The 14,766-nt window shown below is 41.2% G+C and overlaps 2 protein-coding genes and 1 long non-coding RNA gene across 3 annotated transcripts in view; 1 reads left to right on the plus strand and 2 right to left on the minus strand.

The window, feature by feature from the left end:
• On the minus strand, window positions 1–9,179 carry LOC137447245 (borealin-2-like). Its single transcript, XM_068150595.1, has 10 exons — window positions 8,753–9,179; window positions 7,760–7,888; window positions 6,730–6,770; window positions 6,340–6,400; window positions 5,615–5,682; window positions 4,758–4,825; window positions 3,420–3,518; window positions 2,261–2,393; window positions 1,920–2,006; window positions 1–632 (listed from the first exon to the last, which is right to left on the minus strand). Exons 1-10 carry the CDS (start codon window positions 8,880–8,882, stop codon window positions 585–587), a joined length of 864 nt encoding a protein of 287 aa, XP_068006696.1. The 5' UTR covers window positions 8,883–9,179; the 3' UTR covers window positions 1–584.
• LOC137447247 (uncharacterized) overlaps window positions 8,979–14,766 on the plus strand; it is a 17,378-nt gene continuing 11,590 nt past the window's right edge. The window contains exons 1-2 of the long non-coding RNA XR_010988833.1: window positions 8,979–9,066; window positions 9,321–9,384. This is a non-coding gene — a long non-coding RNA (uncharacterized lncRNA). The remainder of the gene's footprint in view (window positions 9,067–9,320; window positions 9,385–14,766) is intronic.
• Window positions 11,474–14,766, minus strand: part of GPT2 (glutamic--pyruvic transaminase 2) — a 25,908-nt gene continuing 22,615 nt past the window's right edge. The window contains exon 11 of the mRNA XM_068150593.1: window positions 11,474–14,180. Coding sequence (XP_068006694.1) covers window positions 14,090–14,180 — 91 coding nt within the window. The 3' untranslated portion in view covers window positions 11,474–14,089. The remainder of the gene's footprint in view (window positions 14,181–14,766) is intronic.

The raw sequence follows: 14,766 nt of genomic DNA on the forward strand, positions 1-14,766 counted from the left end.
CAGTTAAATCTAAATCTGGATTACTATCTCTTATCTTGCACATACCTCTTATCAAAGCACAAGAGTAGAAATAAGTTTCATTCTTGTCTGATTCATATTTCCCCACCACAAAATGAAGTTGCATGCCTTAAAAATGCTATTCAGAAATTTAGAAAATTACACTTCAGCTTACTTCCAGAGTTTGATCCCAGGATACTGGAAAGAATAAATCTGAGTGGTAAACCAATGATCTGTTCAACTTGTGGCGTGCATGGAAGAATGATGTTGAACTCCCTGCGTATGAGTAGTTAGGTAGAAATAGCCAAAGGGTCCTGTTTTGAATGCCAGAGTTAAAGCCTATTTCCTACATACTCCCTGTTGCTATCTATTTTACTGTGAACTGAGGTTAGATGTTAAAGCCTTTCATAAGCAAGCTGGAAAAGGAATTTTTTTTTGTCTGCTTTTATATCCTTCACAAATGTAACATAATACACATCACACTAAAATTTATATAAAAATATACTGAGCAGTATACAGCTTTATTAAGACACTACAGACATTCTCTAAACAACTGCAGCAAGAGCTGTGGTCACAAGACACTTCCATTAACTTGATTTGGCTGTTGCCTTTCCACACAGTACAGTCAGCTCACTCTAAGGGAGAAAAAGAGTTTCATTTTAGTTCAAGCTACCCAACAGAACTTAGAAGAGTTGCTATTGGTGAAGTGATTACTCCTTTATGTACTACCTCCAGAGGCAGGTCCCTGCTATGAGATGAACCAGCTTAGAGACCTTTAGTTTAACTCATATGGCTACATCAAAACACCTGCAAGACTGTCAGCTGATTTATGTCTAGATAAATTTCTAGTGCTTCCCATAACTTCATTCAAAAGCCCAAGTACCCTTATCTTCAGATTGAGGCAGGCATGATGTGCTACAGAGTTGTTTCTCTATTCTGCCCTGGTGAGGCCATATCTGGAATATTGTGTCCAGTTCTGGGCTCCTTGGTTCAAAGACAGGGAACTGCTTAAAAGAGTCCAGCACAGAGCCACAAATGTGATCAGGGGAGTGGAACATCTCCCTTATGAGGAAAGGTTGAAGGAGCTAGGGCTCTTAAGGTTGGAGAGGAGGAGACTCAGATGTCACCTCATTAATGTTTATAAATGTGTGAAGTGCGAATGTCAGGAGGACGGAGCCAGGCTCTTCTCAGAAATGCTCAATGATAGACAAGGCAGTGGGTGCAAGCTGGCACACAGAAGGTTCCATGTGAACATAAAACTTTGCTGTGAGGGTGACAATACTGGAACGGGCTGCTGACCAGAGAGGTCGTGGTCTCCTCTGGCAACATTCAAAACCCACCTGGATGCATTCCTGTGTGACCTACTCTAGGTGATCCTGCCCTGGCAGGGGTATTGGACTAGATCATTTGAGGTCCCTTCCAACCCCTGATGTTCTGCAGTTCATTCTGCTTCAAAATAATTTACTTCCCTGAACCAAAGGTAAGACAGTCAATGTTCAGTTGCAGCAGAGAATTAACAGGAGTATAGTTCTTACTCAGCAAGGGACATAGAATAATAGAGAGATTTTAACCATAATTGAAACCTAGTTTAGCTTTGTAAGCCTTTCTGAACATGAGAGAGAACAGCAGTTTGCTCACATGGCAGGAGACCCCAGAGCAATCTAGAAGGAAGAGTTATGCTTCTGTTGTCCCGCCAGGCAATAAGCAAACATGCTTAAAGTGCATTTACTTTTACACATGTGTGCAGCAGCTCTCCCCTCCCTGTTCTTCCCCTGCCCTATTCCCCCCTCCATTTTATGCCAACTAGTTTAGACTCTTAACCTCAGAAGAGTTGAAGCATAAAGAATTTACATTCATGACAGTATCTGACATGAAAACCCAAAGTTAGGTGTCTGAATACTAGCCTGCTAGTTGAAGCTTACCACTAAGTTATGAATATGCTGTACTGTATCTTGATTTAGTAGTTGCACATCAATATAACGGAGGTCTCCACCAGCTGTGCAGAGTGTCTAAATGTGAAAAAAAAAAACCAGAACAGTTTTCAGAGTAAATTTTATCAAAGTTTTAACTTCCATGACCAGCCTTTCTGAAAATCATGTGCTTCCCTGCTACACTGCAGAAATTCAGTAACCATTTGCCCTTTTGTGTAGCAGCAAGTAATTTACGTATATGTAAAAGCTAACACTCAGACTATTCACCATTTAACGGCTACTGTAAAATTGAAGTAGGGTAGGGTTGATTTTTAAAAGAGAAGGTTTGATACCTTTCCATCAGCCAGGGGAATGTTTACAAATGGAACACTTTTATCTTGGGGTACTGATTTACTTCTTTGTAACAGGCCTTGAACTCTTCCACGGGTAGGTACACTTCTTGAGACAGTCTGTTGTAGTCCAGCACTAGAACATGAAGAAAAGGTACTCTAAGGTTAACTTCCTGTGCTCTGAAGGAAATTTTCAAGCATGAAGCAAAGACAAGGATTACAAAATGTACCTAATAGAAAGGCAGTCATGCCAGAATACAGGAAATAAAACCATCAGCAGCATTTACCCACACCACTAGGTGACATTTTTTCACCCCAAAACACTGCAGAAACCTTCTAAGCTTGTGTTACAGGCCAGCAAGCAAGCCGACATTTGGACCGCTTGGTAACAGAATATTTGGGGTCTCTGAGGGTTTGGGTTATTTTATTTTATTTTTTAAACACTGCAGTATTGGTGACCTTTTAATTAAGCTTGGGCTCCCATTAGTTTAAGCTGCAAACTATACCTTTAAAACAACAGTAGGTGGGAGTAGAATTCACTCTAAATCTGTTTTGCTTGTTTTTAAACCAGCTAAATTATGACATCATGTTCTTGTGGAGGTAGCCTGGAGAGGAGGAGACTCAGGGGTGACCTTATTGCTCTCTACAACTACCTGAAGGGAGGCTGTAGACAGGCAGAGGTTGGTCTCTTCTCCCAGGCAGCCAGTACCAGAACAAGAGGACACAGTCTCAGGCTGTGCCAGGGGAAGTTTAGGTTGGATGTTAGGAAGAAGTTCTATACAGAAAGAGTGATTACCTATTGGAATGGGCTGCCCGGGGAGGTGGTGGAGTCACCATCATAGGAGGTGTTTAGGAGGAGACTTGATGGGGTGCTTGGTGCCATGGTTTAGTTGTTTAGATGGGTTGGACACGATGATCTTGAAGGTCTCTTCCAACCTGGTTTATTCTATTCTATTCTACAGGATTTATGTTAATGCCCACAATTGAAGCAAGCAGTGTTGACTGGTTCACATCCCCACTACCAACTTCAGTGACAAATGATGATTTAATCCATCTAGACTGCTGACAATTGATTCATATCTATATTAATATCCATCTGGTCATACAGTGTCCTGTTGTTGTGGTTTTGGTTTTTTTTAAGAACAAGACAAAAAGCCCTTACCTTTTAGGTACCTTTGGCGTGGCTTTTAAGTTTATGGCACCGCAGTCAGAAGCAAGGGGCTTAATGGCATCAGTCACACACGAAGAAGAGTGACCAGACCTAAACAAAACCACCAACCAAAACAATAAAGAAGTGGTTATTTGGTTTGTCTCTCTCTTTTTTTTTTCCCCTCATCTACCATAGAATTTTAGCTAGGATGAAGATAGACAAATGGTAAGTTGGAGAATGTTGAAGTGTCCCATGACAAAGATCCAGTGTGTGTGTATATATATATATGTGAAGAAGCACTCCTGAGGTAGACACCATAGGAGGAGAAAAAAAGAAGGGTAATGTATGTTAGTAGAAGAGAGGCTGTAATACCAAAATTTGGTGTAATTAAGGGTGCCTCCATATCTTCCTATTTGAATCTGCAAAAAGTTGCTTGGGAATTTTCTTTTTCAGCAGGAATTGATTTTTCTAGATTTCTTCCCACAGTATTTGTCTTGGGAGGTTGACCTGAATGCAGAGAATTTTTTTTTTTTTCCCCCTCCAGTTTTGAATTTTAACTCAGTTGACAGAAATCCTTCCCCATGTCTCTTTTCCCACGTTTGAGATACTCTAAGGGCATCTGTTTCTGGATCAGTGTTAGTATACTTGAATAAAAGCAAGCTTCAAGGACAGGAAAGTGCAACTTATCCAGGCTAAACAGCCTTTTCTAGTGTGATTTTGTTGAGCCAAAAATTCTGTAATCACAATTCAAGAAAGTAATTTAAAAAAAAAAAAATTGTTCCAGGCACATTAAACACATCATTTAAATTGCATTTCTCTGAGGACAATTTGCATGTATCAAGTGCTTGTGGATACAAGTCTGCACACTGGAGCTGTGTGTGTGTACCAGGAAAAAAAATTCATGCAGACACCCACCAATTTTTTAATTTGTTAAATCATAGTTAGACTTGAATTTGGTCCATCAGGACTGTAAGTAGCTCTAAGGTTTTACAATTATGCATTTTTCTATTAGTGACACCTCCCTTTCAGCTATGTATGAGGGCTACATTACAACAGAACTCCTGCCTGCAAGCAGAACAAAGATGTTTCCCTTACACACTTCCATTAAATAGTTTGAAAATCTATACTGATCACAGATTCAGAACTGTGCACCATTCTGTTGAGTGAGAGATCCCTTCATTAGCTAGAGGTGCTTTTGTCTTCAGGGTTCACAATGCATTTGTTTCAGGTTCTAGAAAACAGCTTTATCAGATGTATTCCTAAAATCTCAGCTACTTTATTTGAAAAAGCATTTCATTCAGCATTCACAAATTCAAGTGAGTTAAATAAGCTATCAAAGGTCAGTCTTACCTAGAAAGAGGGTTCAGTTTGCTATTTAAGCCAGAAGCCAATGAAACCAATGACTTAGTTTTGGTAACCTAAAAACGTATATGTAAGAATGCAGTTAAAGCATCATTTTAAGGAAAAAAATAAATAGCTATTTTCAAGAAACAACACTTGTAGGAATCCCCTGTTGAAAAAGAACAGTTAAGCCCCATAGTGGTGCCTTTTGTTGTTCTACATATAAATTGGCAAATATGCATTCCAAAACAAGAGTCTTGTAACACCAAGTAAATATTTTTTCATGCTGAAGTTCTATATAAACAACCACCTTTCCAATACACACCTATCCAACTTGTAAGCCCACTTATTATCAATACCTGTAACTCTGCATATCATCTTTTTGTCTTTGTTGTCATCTTGCTACATCGTTGTGTAAGGCACTGCATTGCACGGATGGACTGAGCTGATGAAATGAGTACACCTGTGCTATTTGGTTTAGAGATGAAGTTGGACAAGCTTCTCTACATTTGAGTGACTTGTGCATTAAAACAGGAAGCTGAGGTTTTTAAAAAAATCTCAACAAAAAAATAGTTTCTCAAGCCACCAAGACTTACTGGCAAGTAAAGAGAGAATGACTCTGCCAGTATTTGCAAGTCTGTGTGGATGAGTTAACAGAAGTGCAGATACCATATTTCATTATGAATTTAAATTTACATACACTTCAGCATTACTTAACTTAAAATATGCTGAATTTAAAATAATCCTTTTATTTTTTTCCAAATAAACACCAGGACACTGGCCTGCTGAGTCATGAAACTAGCAGGGTTCACAGTAGGTCAGACCTGATCAAACTCTTGCACTGATTGTTCAGACTAAGCACTTACTTTTTTAGATACTTTCTTCGCAGAAATATGCTTGGCATCTTCATATTCAACAATTGTAGTTACCTTAACTAGAAAGGTATCACAAAGACAAGGATAAAAATCTTATGAAGAGCACAAAACACCACTTCAAACTCATTTGTTTAAAGCCCATTTACCCACTCACAGCTACGTGCAAGTTCTGCTGCCCCATGGTCATTGGCCTGGGACACAGTTCAAAACTATGCATGTTCGTCAGAGATGCTGCAATTCACAGGACATTTAGTCACCAGATAACCTTCAAGCCCCAAACAAAACAGAATTCAATTTCAACAGTAGTGTCCTTATTGCACATTTTGGACTATGGAGAGATATGGTATTTTCCTTACAAACCTTGATGGGCAGGAGGTCAAAGTGAAACAGGGGACAACAAGGGTGACTTTCCTAGCTTTTCTGCTATACTGTAGAGCACAGACAAGTCACTTCAACCTGTCTCTTGCCACTTTCAGTAATAAATTCCAAGGGCAGGAACTCTTATCTTGTGGTTTAAAGTACCTCAACAGTAGTGTAGCGCATGATCCTCCACACTGAATACTGGGGAAACATGTATATTATACCTTTAGTTATACAATTTGCCCTCTTGTGTTCTGCTAGCTTAAAATTCACTTTACAAATGATCAAACAAACAAAAAACCCAAGAAAAAAGAGTGAATTTAAAAGCCAAACTATATACTAATAGATTGACTTGCCTTTTTTGCTGTTGGTCCTCACCAGTTTGGGATGTGGTATGTCTTCTAGAGAGCAGTCAGTCTGATTTGAAAAGAGAGGAAAAACCAGTTTATTCAAAAAAGGAGTCAGATTTTATCCACTAAATGCATATTAACCTAAAAAGGCAGTGAACTAAGAGGGCATAAAAGAAAGTGACATAAGTGGGATTGGTAAAACATCTAGATTTCTCCCTGCAGATGACCCTAAAAGCTTTAGATAATGTTCCAAACTGCATCATAGCTGGCTGTCTAGCCTTTTCATATCATCTTCTGTTTAAACAGGCAGCCAAACAAAACAATTTGTCTGAAATGTTTACAGTGAGAAGAATTCTATTGTGCATGCTGTGATAAAATTTGAAAACACACACTTACCACTGCAGCAGCAAGAGCCACTTCCTCCCCTCCTTGCAAATCTGTAACTCAAGAGAAGTGTAACTTGTTTATTTGCCATTTGTTGCATAATTATCATCTTCAGGTTCTTATGGGCTATGAAGCTGAACAAGTAATTCAGGCTTACAGTTGCTTAAATACCTGAACTAGCATATATATTGCATTTGAACAAGACTAAAGTCTTGTAGGACAGTCACATCTATAAAACAATGAAAATCTTAGGCCATTTCAGTGTTTAATCTTTGAAAAGATACTAAGTATAGCCATGCAATATGTATCCTAACTTCAACAACCAAAAAAAAAACCCTTACATTATGCTGGTGAAAGCTAATTCTTTCAGGCAGAAGTTTTCAAGGACACAAATACATAGCAAAGGCTTACAGTAAACTCAAGCTCTTCAAGAGTTAAGTGTCTTAGGTTTGATCTTTGTGCAGCCCCCGCAATTTCCAGCTGCAAGGCAGACTGCAAAAAATCCCAGTTCTCACCAGAATATACAGCTGATGCTGACTGTACACCACAGCTTGAACTGCTGCCTAATGGTGAGGTTAAAATGAAACTTTCTTGCTCACAATCACAGGTAAACAACTATGTGCTATGTAGTACAAGACTTCAAATTATCAGAAGGATAAAATAATCTCTGTGGCTAGGATGAACAGATTGAGATGAGAAGTGCCCAGTTTTTACACACAGAAAATACTAGACTTACAATTATTCCTTGTCCCTTCAGGTTTTAAATCAGATGACTTAAGAGCACACACAAAAGGTGGCTCCAGCTTCTATGCTGTTACCTACTAATTCTATACCGCGTGTTACACAGGTCAATACTTGTTGCAGAGCTCTTGTTGGTCATCTGCAGTGTAATACCACTACCATTAACCTAAAATATACAGCAGACAAAGCAAACTCTTTCATAAAAGTCATCCAGTTTATAGGTTTTCTCATATTAGCCAAGGGTGCATCATGCTGTAACAATGTCTGTACCCCTCACAAATGTAAGGCCATGCACACTTACTAAGCAAGTCTTTCCTTTTCATTTTCCTGATGGCATCTGGCATCTTCAGCAGCTCTACTGTAAACGCCTTCTCAGCTGTTTGCAAAAGTGAATCAAGCTCTTTCTTCATTTCTTGGATATTTTCCTTGGCTTTAAAACAAGACAGGCTTTTATTGCTATACACATTTCCACACACAAACACTGGTAGGCAGCATTAACTAAGTTAAACCAGTGCTTTTTTTGGGGTAAGTCTGACTTGGGACTCCAACCGCCCTAAAGTCGCCATCAGGCACTCCTTAAGGTGACAAGAAACGGTGCAGGCAGGCGACTGGCTCACAGGACACTAGGAGTTGCAAGGGACCTCCTTATATCATCGGGTCGAACCCGCCTGCCAGAGCTGGGCCATTGAAGCTGGCACAGGTCACACAGCAATGCGTCCAGATGGGTTTTGAAAGTCTCCAGAAGAGACAATTCCTCAGCCTCTCTGGGCAGCCTGTTCTGTGCCCTGTGACCCTCACAGTCAAGAAGTTTGTCCTCAGGTGGAACCTCCTGTGCTGTAGTTTATATCCATTACTCCTCATCCTATCTCAGGGTGCAACTGAGAACAGCCTGACCCCTCCCTCTTGACACCCAGCACTGAAGTGGAAAAGGTGGGACGGGGCCTGTGGACCCGAGGCGGGCCCGCGATTGAGGGGCGCCTGCAAGCCGTGCAGGCCGTAGCCCGTCCCGTCCAGGAACGGGCACCTCACGAGAGAAAGTAAACCGTTCCCTTCACCTCGATGCGCCCTGGCTCCGGCCCGCCGGCTCTCCTCGCCAAGCAGCCACTGGCCTCCTCCCTGTAGTCGAGCAGAAGAGCTCTGGCGGGCGGGCACTACCCGTACTGCCACGGTGCCCGCCGCTAGTGTCCGGCCTCGGCGCCATCCTAGGCAGCTGCCTCACACCGACCCTCGATGGGAGCCGCCCCAGCACCTGCGAGGTAGCCCCAAGGCCCTCGCTGCACCCCCCGGACCCTACCCTGCTGGTCGAAGTCGCTGAGAAAGAGGGCGATGCGCTGATCCTTCTTCTCCTGGGAAAGAGCCCCGCGGTCGGACTCCACACCCGAGTCCGTGCTGCGACGCTTGCCCGCGGGCTTCCTCAGGGGCATGCCTGCAAACGCGCCGCTCCTCGCCCGGAAAGCCTTTTTAAGACAGAAAGCTTCTCTCTCCCCTCCTTCTCCTCCTCCTGGCCTTGCGGACACACCCTCCGGGGCTGCGGGAGTGGGCGGCCCGGGACCCTGTGAGGTACTGCCTGGGAGATTCCTGCCTGTGGGGCTGAGGCGGGAAGGAAAGGTAACCCAGAGGTCGCCGCTTCTCAGAAAGGGGGTGCGGGGAAGCAACGAGGGTGACAATCTTGGAGCCCCCCGTGTCCGGTAGCGCCCCAGAGGTGGCGCCCCAGAGGTGGGATTGGGCACGGCCAGACAGGAACGAAGCCAGGACCCTCGCGTCCTGACGGGGGTTGGGCAGGCTTACGTGTAGCCGCACGCCCACCGGATTTGTTTTGGTAGAAAATAAATTAATTGTACTTTTTAAAAATTGCTTTCAAGCGGCTGCTGCTGACCTCGACACACGAGGAGCTGCGGTAGAGCAACGACCACTTCCATCCCCGGGGTGAGTACCAGCCCCCTCCCCGCAGACTGCTGAACGCAGGCCCAGGGCCGCTCGGAGGCTGTGGCTGTGCTGCCAGGGGCGGGGCAGGGCAGGGCAGGGCCTAGGAAACATTTTTGCTGTAGGGGAATGGTCTTATTTCGCAGCTGAGATACGGTTTTAGCTATTTTAGTGCTGTACAATGTGCAGAACATCCAGTGCTTCAAAGCTAGCGAAGTGAATAACCCGTTCCATCTGATGCAAATAGTTACAGGCTCTAATCAGATGACGAGAGTACTTAATAAACATGTAATAATGTGGAACATTATCTCCCTCTCTGGAGAGAGTCAAAACCCACTTAGACATGAGCCTGTGCAGCCAGTTCCAGGTGAACCTGCTTTGGCAGGGAGGTTGGACTAGATGAACTCCAAATGTCCCTTCCCTATCAGGCTGTGATTAGAAAGGCATGACTACATGTAGTATTGAATGTATTAAAATAGATCTTTAAATGTAGAGTTCCATATAGAAACTTATTTTCTTACATGCATCCAAATAAAAAATCACACCAGAGGTATGAGTACCTTAGGTTTTTGTACAAATGATCAGACCTGTATTCTTTATTGACCAAGGAACTGTGTAAAAAGGAATTTAGATTTTAAACACTACTTAAGTTAGTAGCTTTTTATGTATCCTTATTTACTGATCCAGATTGGACAGTTTACATCTCTCAAAAAAAGCTGTAAAAAATCTGATTGACAATTCCTAGTATAGCCATTTAATATCAGACCATGTTCTTTGTAAACCAACCAACCTACTCACCCCCCCAAAAAAAACCCAGGTAAGTGTTCCTGTTCCAGAGAACACTCAAATACCTGATACAAAGAAAAGAACAGCCTGCTTTTCCTTTTTTTTCTTTTTTTTTCCCCCTGTTTTGTTGAAATATGTATGTATGCTTAGGAAAGCAGGACTAGCTTCCCTTCTCCTCAACTTCATTTTCTTCTGAATTACCAAACATCACTAGTAATCATTCTGAGGTGTCACAGCAAGAAGATATGATTGTGTTGCTCTGCAAATGTTTGATAACATGGTTTCAAGGTAATTTTTTTGAAAAGGAAACAACCAACAATACCAAATAAACATATCACCAAAGCTTTCAGGCCAGAGTTGGTCAGCTTTAAATAATTGTGAGTGATCCCAATGGCATCCTGGCCTGCATTAGGAATAGTGTGGCCAGCAGGAGCAGGGAGGTCATTGTGCCCCTGTACTCTGCTTTGGTTAGGCTGCACCTTGAGTACTGTGTCCAGTTCTGGGCCCCTCAGTTTAAGAAGGACATCAAAACACTTGAACATGTCCAGAGAAGGGCAACAAGGCTGGTGAGAGGCCTTGAGCACAAGCCCTATGAGGAGAGGCTGAGGGAGCTGGGATTGTTTAGCCTGGAGAAGAGGAAGCTCAGGGGAGACCTCATTGCCCTCTACAACTACCTGAAAGGTGGTTGTAGCCAGGAAGGGGTTGGTCTCCCAGGCAACCAGCACCAGAACAAGGGGACACAGTCTCAAGCTGCGCCAGGGGAGGTTTAGACTCGAGGTGAGGAGAAAGTTCTTCACCGAGCGAGTCATTCGTCATTGGAACGGGTTGCCCAGGGAGGTGGTGGAGTCATCATCCCTGGAGGCGTTCAAGAGGAGATTGGACGTGGCACTTGGTGCCATGGTCTAGTCATGGGGTCTGTGTTGATAGGTTGGACTCAATGATCCTTGAGGTCCTTTCCAACCTAAGTTATACTGTGATACTGTGATCCTTTCTATGAAGAAAGAACTCTGGCTTGCTTAACTCCTGGTTACATGTCTTTACTAATGCAAAATATATATGATTAGTTGTAAGCTAAAATATATGATTAATTGTGACCTAAGACCATCTTCATGTAGATGTGTGTGGATGGTAGGGAATACCTTGGTGGTAACAAGTCTGACAAATTTCATGTCCACAGATTAGAGTGATGCAGAACTTGATGATCTGGTACATGGACTTAAAGTAAACTATAGTTTGAACATGACCTTCAATGTCTCATGCTGCAGTCTAGCAGTGTTGCTTCAATAGGAAATGGAGAACTACTGCCTTTTTTTTAACATGTGCTTTATTATTTGGAAGTCTCATACATCTGAAGTATCATTGTAAGGAGCACCTGTAGGAAAATCAAACCTAGAAGCATGCATTTGAAAGTAATGATTGTCTGTTATTGGAATATTTCAAAGACATTGAAAATAAGCCTCTTTTCATACCTTTACAGGATTGTTCAAAAAAATGCACATTAACCTTATCACAGTACATATAAATATTGTGGATGTGGAATAGAAATCTCCACCCTTCCATATGAGATGCATCAAGAAAAAATCATTATCCCTTATGTCAGAAACATAAAAGGCACCATAATAGAATGTCTAGAAAAACCTCATTTTATGCCATTGTATTTTGATTTAAAATTGTAAGAATTGCTGTCCCAACTTCAAACAAAAAGCATTTCACACCTGTAAATTATCACTAGAAACTTGTAAACCTTTACATTATTTTTTTTTCAGAAGTATCAGGTGCAAATGCAAGGCAAATATAAAATCTATTGACTTATTAGATTACAAATACTACCCCATGAAAAAGCTGTAATTACAAAAATATAAAAAAATATTCTAACACCCATTGTTAGATCCTGGCTTCAATCTACACTGCATTACGAGTCCAAAGCCAGATCTGATTTGGACACATTCCCAGAATAGGAAAGTGCTGTTTTGTCTTATTTTTACATCAATATTCTGACCTATGATTTTGCTTTCTGGATTTGTTTTATTAGTGCACATTAAGGATGCCAAGTGGAGGGTGCTAACAGATAAAAGGTTGTATTTATCAATGGATAGTAGCAACGTAAGTGTTCATGGGCTGCTGTCCTCTAGACAGTCTGTTTCTCCAGGGATAAAAGTTGGGGTTTGTTTTGGGTTTTTTGTTGTTTGGTTTTGGTGTTTTTTTTCTCCAAGCCTCCATAGTAACTTTGTGAGGGAGGCAGGGTGGCCTTTTCATTTATGAACCTGTAACCACTGGCAGGTGATTGAGAAGTATTAAATTTTTCTTACAGACTTCAGTAAGGAACTGTGAGAAGTACACCAACTGCTAATGCTACGTCATACACTACTACTGTTGCAAGGACAATATTGGCAACACACATAACATGTGTGTTCCATAGTATGTCTTCCACACATAATAGATTGGCACATATTTTATCCCTATGGTGATTCTCTAGCCCTTGGCTTTAGTAAACTGTATCACCATATGATGTTGAACCACTTACAGAGGCAGACTAAGAAAGTGCTAGTATGTGCTAAGATGAGGTTACTTCTAAATAACGTTTTTACTAGATGAAATGAGATATTAATGATTAAACTTTGTAAACACTGAGCCTAAGCCTGAAAAATGCTAATGCTTCCATGGCTGAATACTGAAAGCTGTTTCTTCAGTCCTTTATCAGTGCTAGCAGAAGGTGTCCAGCTTCCAACTCTAGAGAAGCAGTAGCCTTTTTTCCTTGTGCAGGAAAAGTGACACAGATTAGTAGAGTAATACATCTGCACTTCTAGATAGCAACGTAGGTATCACTCAGGATCATTCAGCCAGCACTATGACTATGGAAGATTTAAGAGAAAGCTGTATTACCATTATCTTTATGCTTGGTGCAAGACATTCTCCTTTAAATACTTTTTCTTTCTGTGGCAACTACCCCCGGCATTTGTTCTGGTAGCAACATTTGTCCTTGCCAGTTGAAGCTGGATTTTGTCCAGCTAAGGGGTCTCTCCCAACAACTGTTCTCCATAGATAACATGATTGTGGAGTAGTGTAGCATTTTGCACTACTTGAAAAGACTCACATCTCCTTTGAAACAGTAACTTACTAAGCTCCATGTAAACAAAAGATGTGAGTTAACAAGGGTCTGGTGGAGTTGTGAAGAGAGAAATGTTGCAGGCCCTTCTGCTGGGATAGCATGTTGAGTAGCTTGCGAAGAAGCAGCTAATATTCCTCACTATCTTTCAGTTTCATAAAAACAGGCTTCACACAGACACCATGTTCACTCTTTTGATCAAAACTGTATATTCCACTCATATTATGCTGTGATGGCAGGATTTCTTTTTAAAAGAAGTTCAAAGGTATCTGCACCCATCTGCCAAAGATTATTGTTTTGAATAAGTACGGTGTACCTACATGCTTAGTCCTATTTGGAGAACAAGTCATACTTAACAACAACAAATTAAACAAGACTTGTTATGGAGGCTTTTGCAAATTTTTTTCTCAGTAGATTTTTAAGATGGGAAACATACTTCTAGCTAAACAATTGCTCCTGGCATTTCTGTTTTGTAAAAAAATCCACACAACAGTAGTAATTCTAATGAGCAACTCTCTTCCCCAACCTGCTGAGTCAAAAGTTCACAAATGTAACTTACAATCAAGGCACAAAATCATTTACTTTCTTCTGTTTTCTTCACTTTGCCCCTTACCCTTAAAAAAAATTGGTTTAACAATGTCTTCCATACCAGACATTAAATTTAATAGTCCAGTAAGCTGCAGTAGTATCTGAGATTGGTTCTATCTATTTGGAAATTAGTTAAATTAGATGAATAGCACATTCTGAGCACATCTTTGTTCATTTCCTGGATTCACCTTGAAGAGGTGGGGATGAGGGGGAAATGCCACAGTAGTTTCATGCATATTTTTCAAGAAACTTTATGTGGAAATCTTTCACTTTCTCCAGTAGGATCTTCAGCTTCTCGGCTGGAGGAAGAATGGTCATTCTGAAATACAATATTTAAAGGAAGAAAACAACTTGTATTATCTTCAAAATAACCTGTGACCTTTGCACAGATCTTGATTAATCTCAGGGTACAGCTAGTAATGTGTTAAGTTTAACAGCTGTTTTGACATGATTGTATTCTGCATTTACACAATAACTGAACTATACTATTAAACTGGAACAATTTGTTTCAGTTGGTTAATATACAGGACTGCGAGAACTGTAATTTTCTGTTGAGTCATCAGTAAGAAATAACAGCAACTCAGTTTTCATTTTTGGGGCAGTTACTCTGAGTTACACCAATTTTTTGAGCTTTAGAGGTGGGCAGCTACAAGTAAATGTACATTTCTTTTTGAGTTGAAAACTTAATTCATAAGCATTAAAACAATGCAGAATCCCACATTACAGGTTTTAGTGCTTTTTTTTTGTCCTTCTGCATAATCTGAAAATCAGATTGAGTCTGTATGCAAGACCTACAGAACAACATGTTTTTCCTATACTGCTGCAGAAATGGGCTCACACTAGCTTTTTTTACTGGAGCTGCATGCACCCAGCTGTCAGTGTTGCAGAACTGTCATGGCTAAAGG

Source organism: Melanerpes formicivorus, unplaced genomic scaffold (assembly GCF_026170545.1).
Source record: "Melanerpes formicivorus ecotype bairdi unplaced genomic scaffold, bMelFor1.0.p_v2 SCAF_20, whole genome shotgun sequence".
Lineage (NCBI taxonomy): Eukaryota > Metazoa > Chordata > Aves > Piciformes > Picidae > Melanerpes > Melanerpes formicivorus.

What these genes read in the sequence shown, in the direction of transcription:
- LOC137447245 (XM_068150595.1), bottom strand. Translation starts at nt 8,882, where the DNA reads ATGCCCCTGAGGAAGCCCGCGGGCAAGCGTCGCAGCACGGACTCGGGT. An exon ending in ACGCCAAAGGTACCTAAAAG is followed by an intron (nt 2,394 to 3,419) that starts GTAAGGGCTTTT and finishes TTCATGTTCTAG; the next exon opens with TGCTGGACTACAACAGACTG. An exon ending in TTCCCCTGGCTGATGGAAAG is followed by an intron (nt 2,007 to 2,260) that starts GTATCAAACCTT and finishes TTTCACATTTAG; the next exon opens with ACACTCTGCACAGCTGGTGG.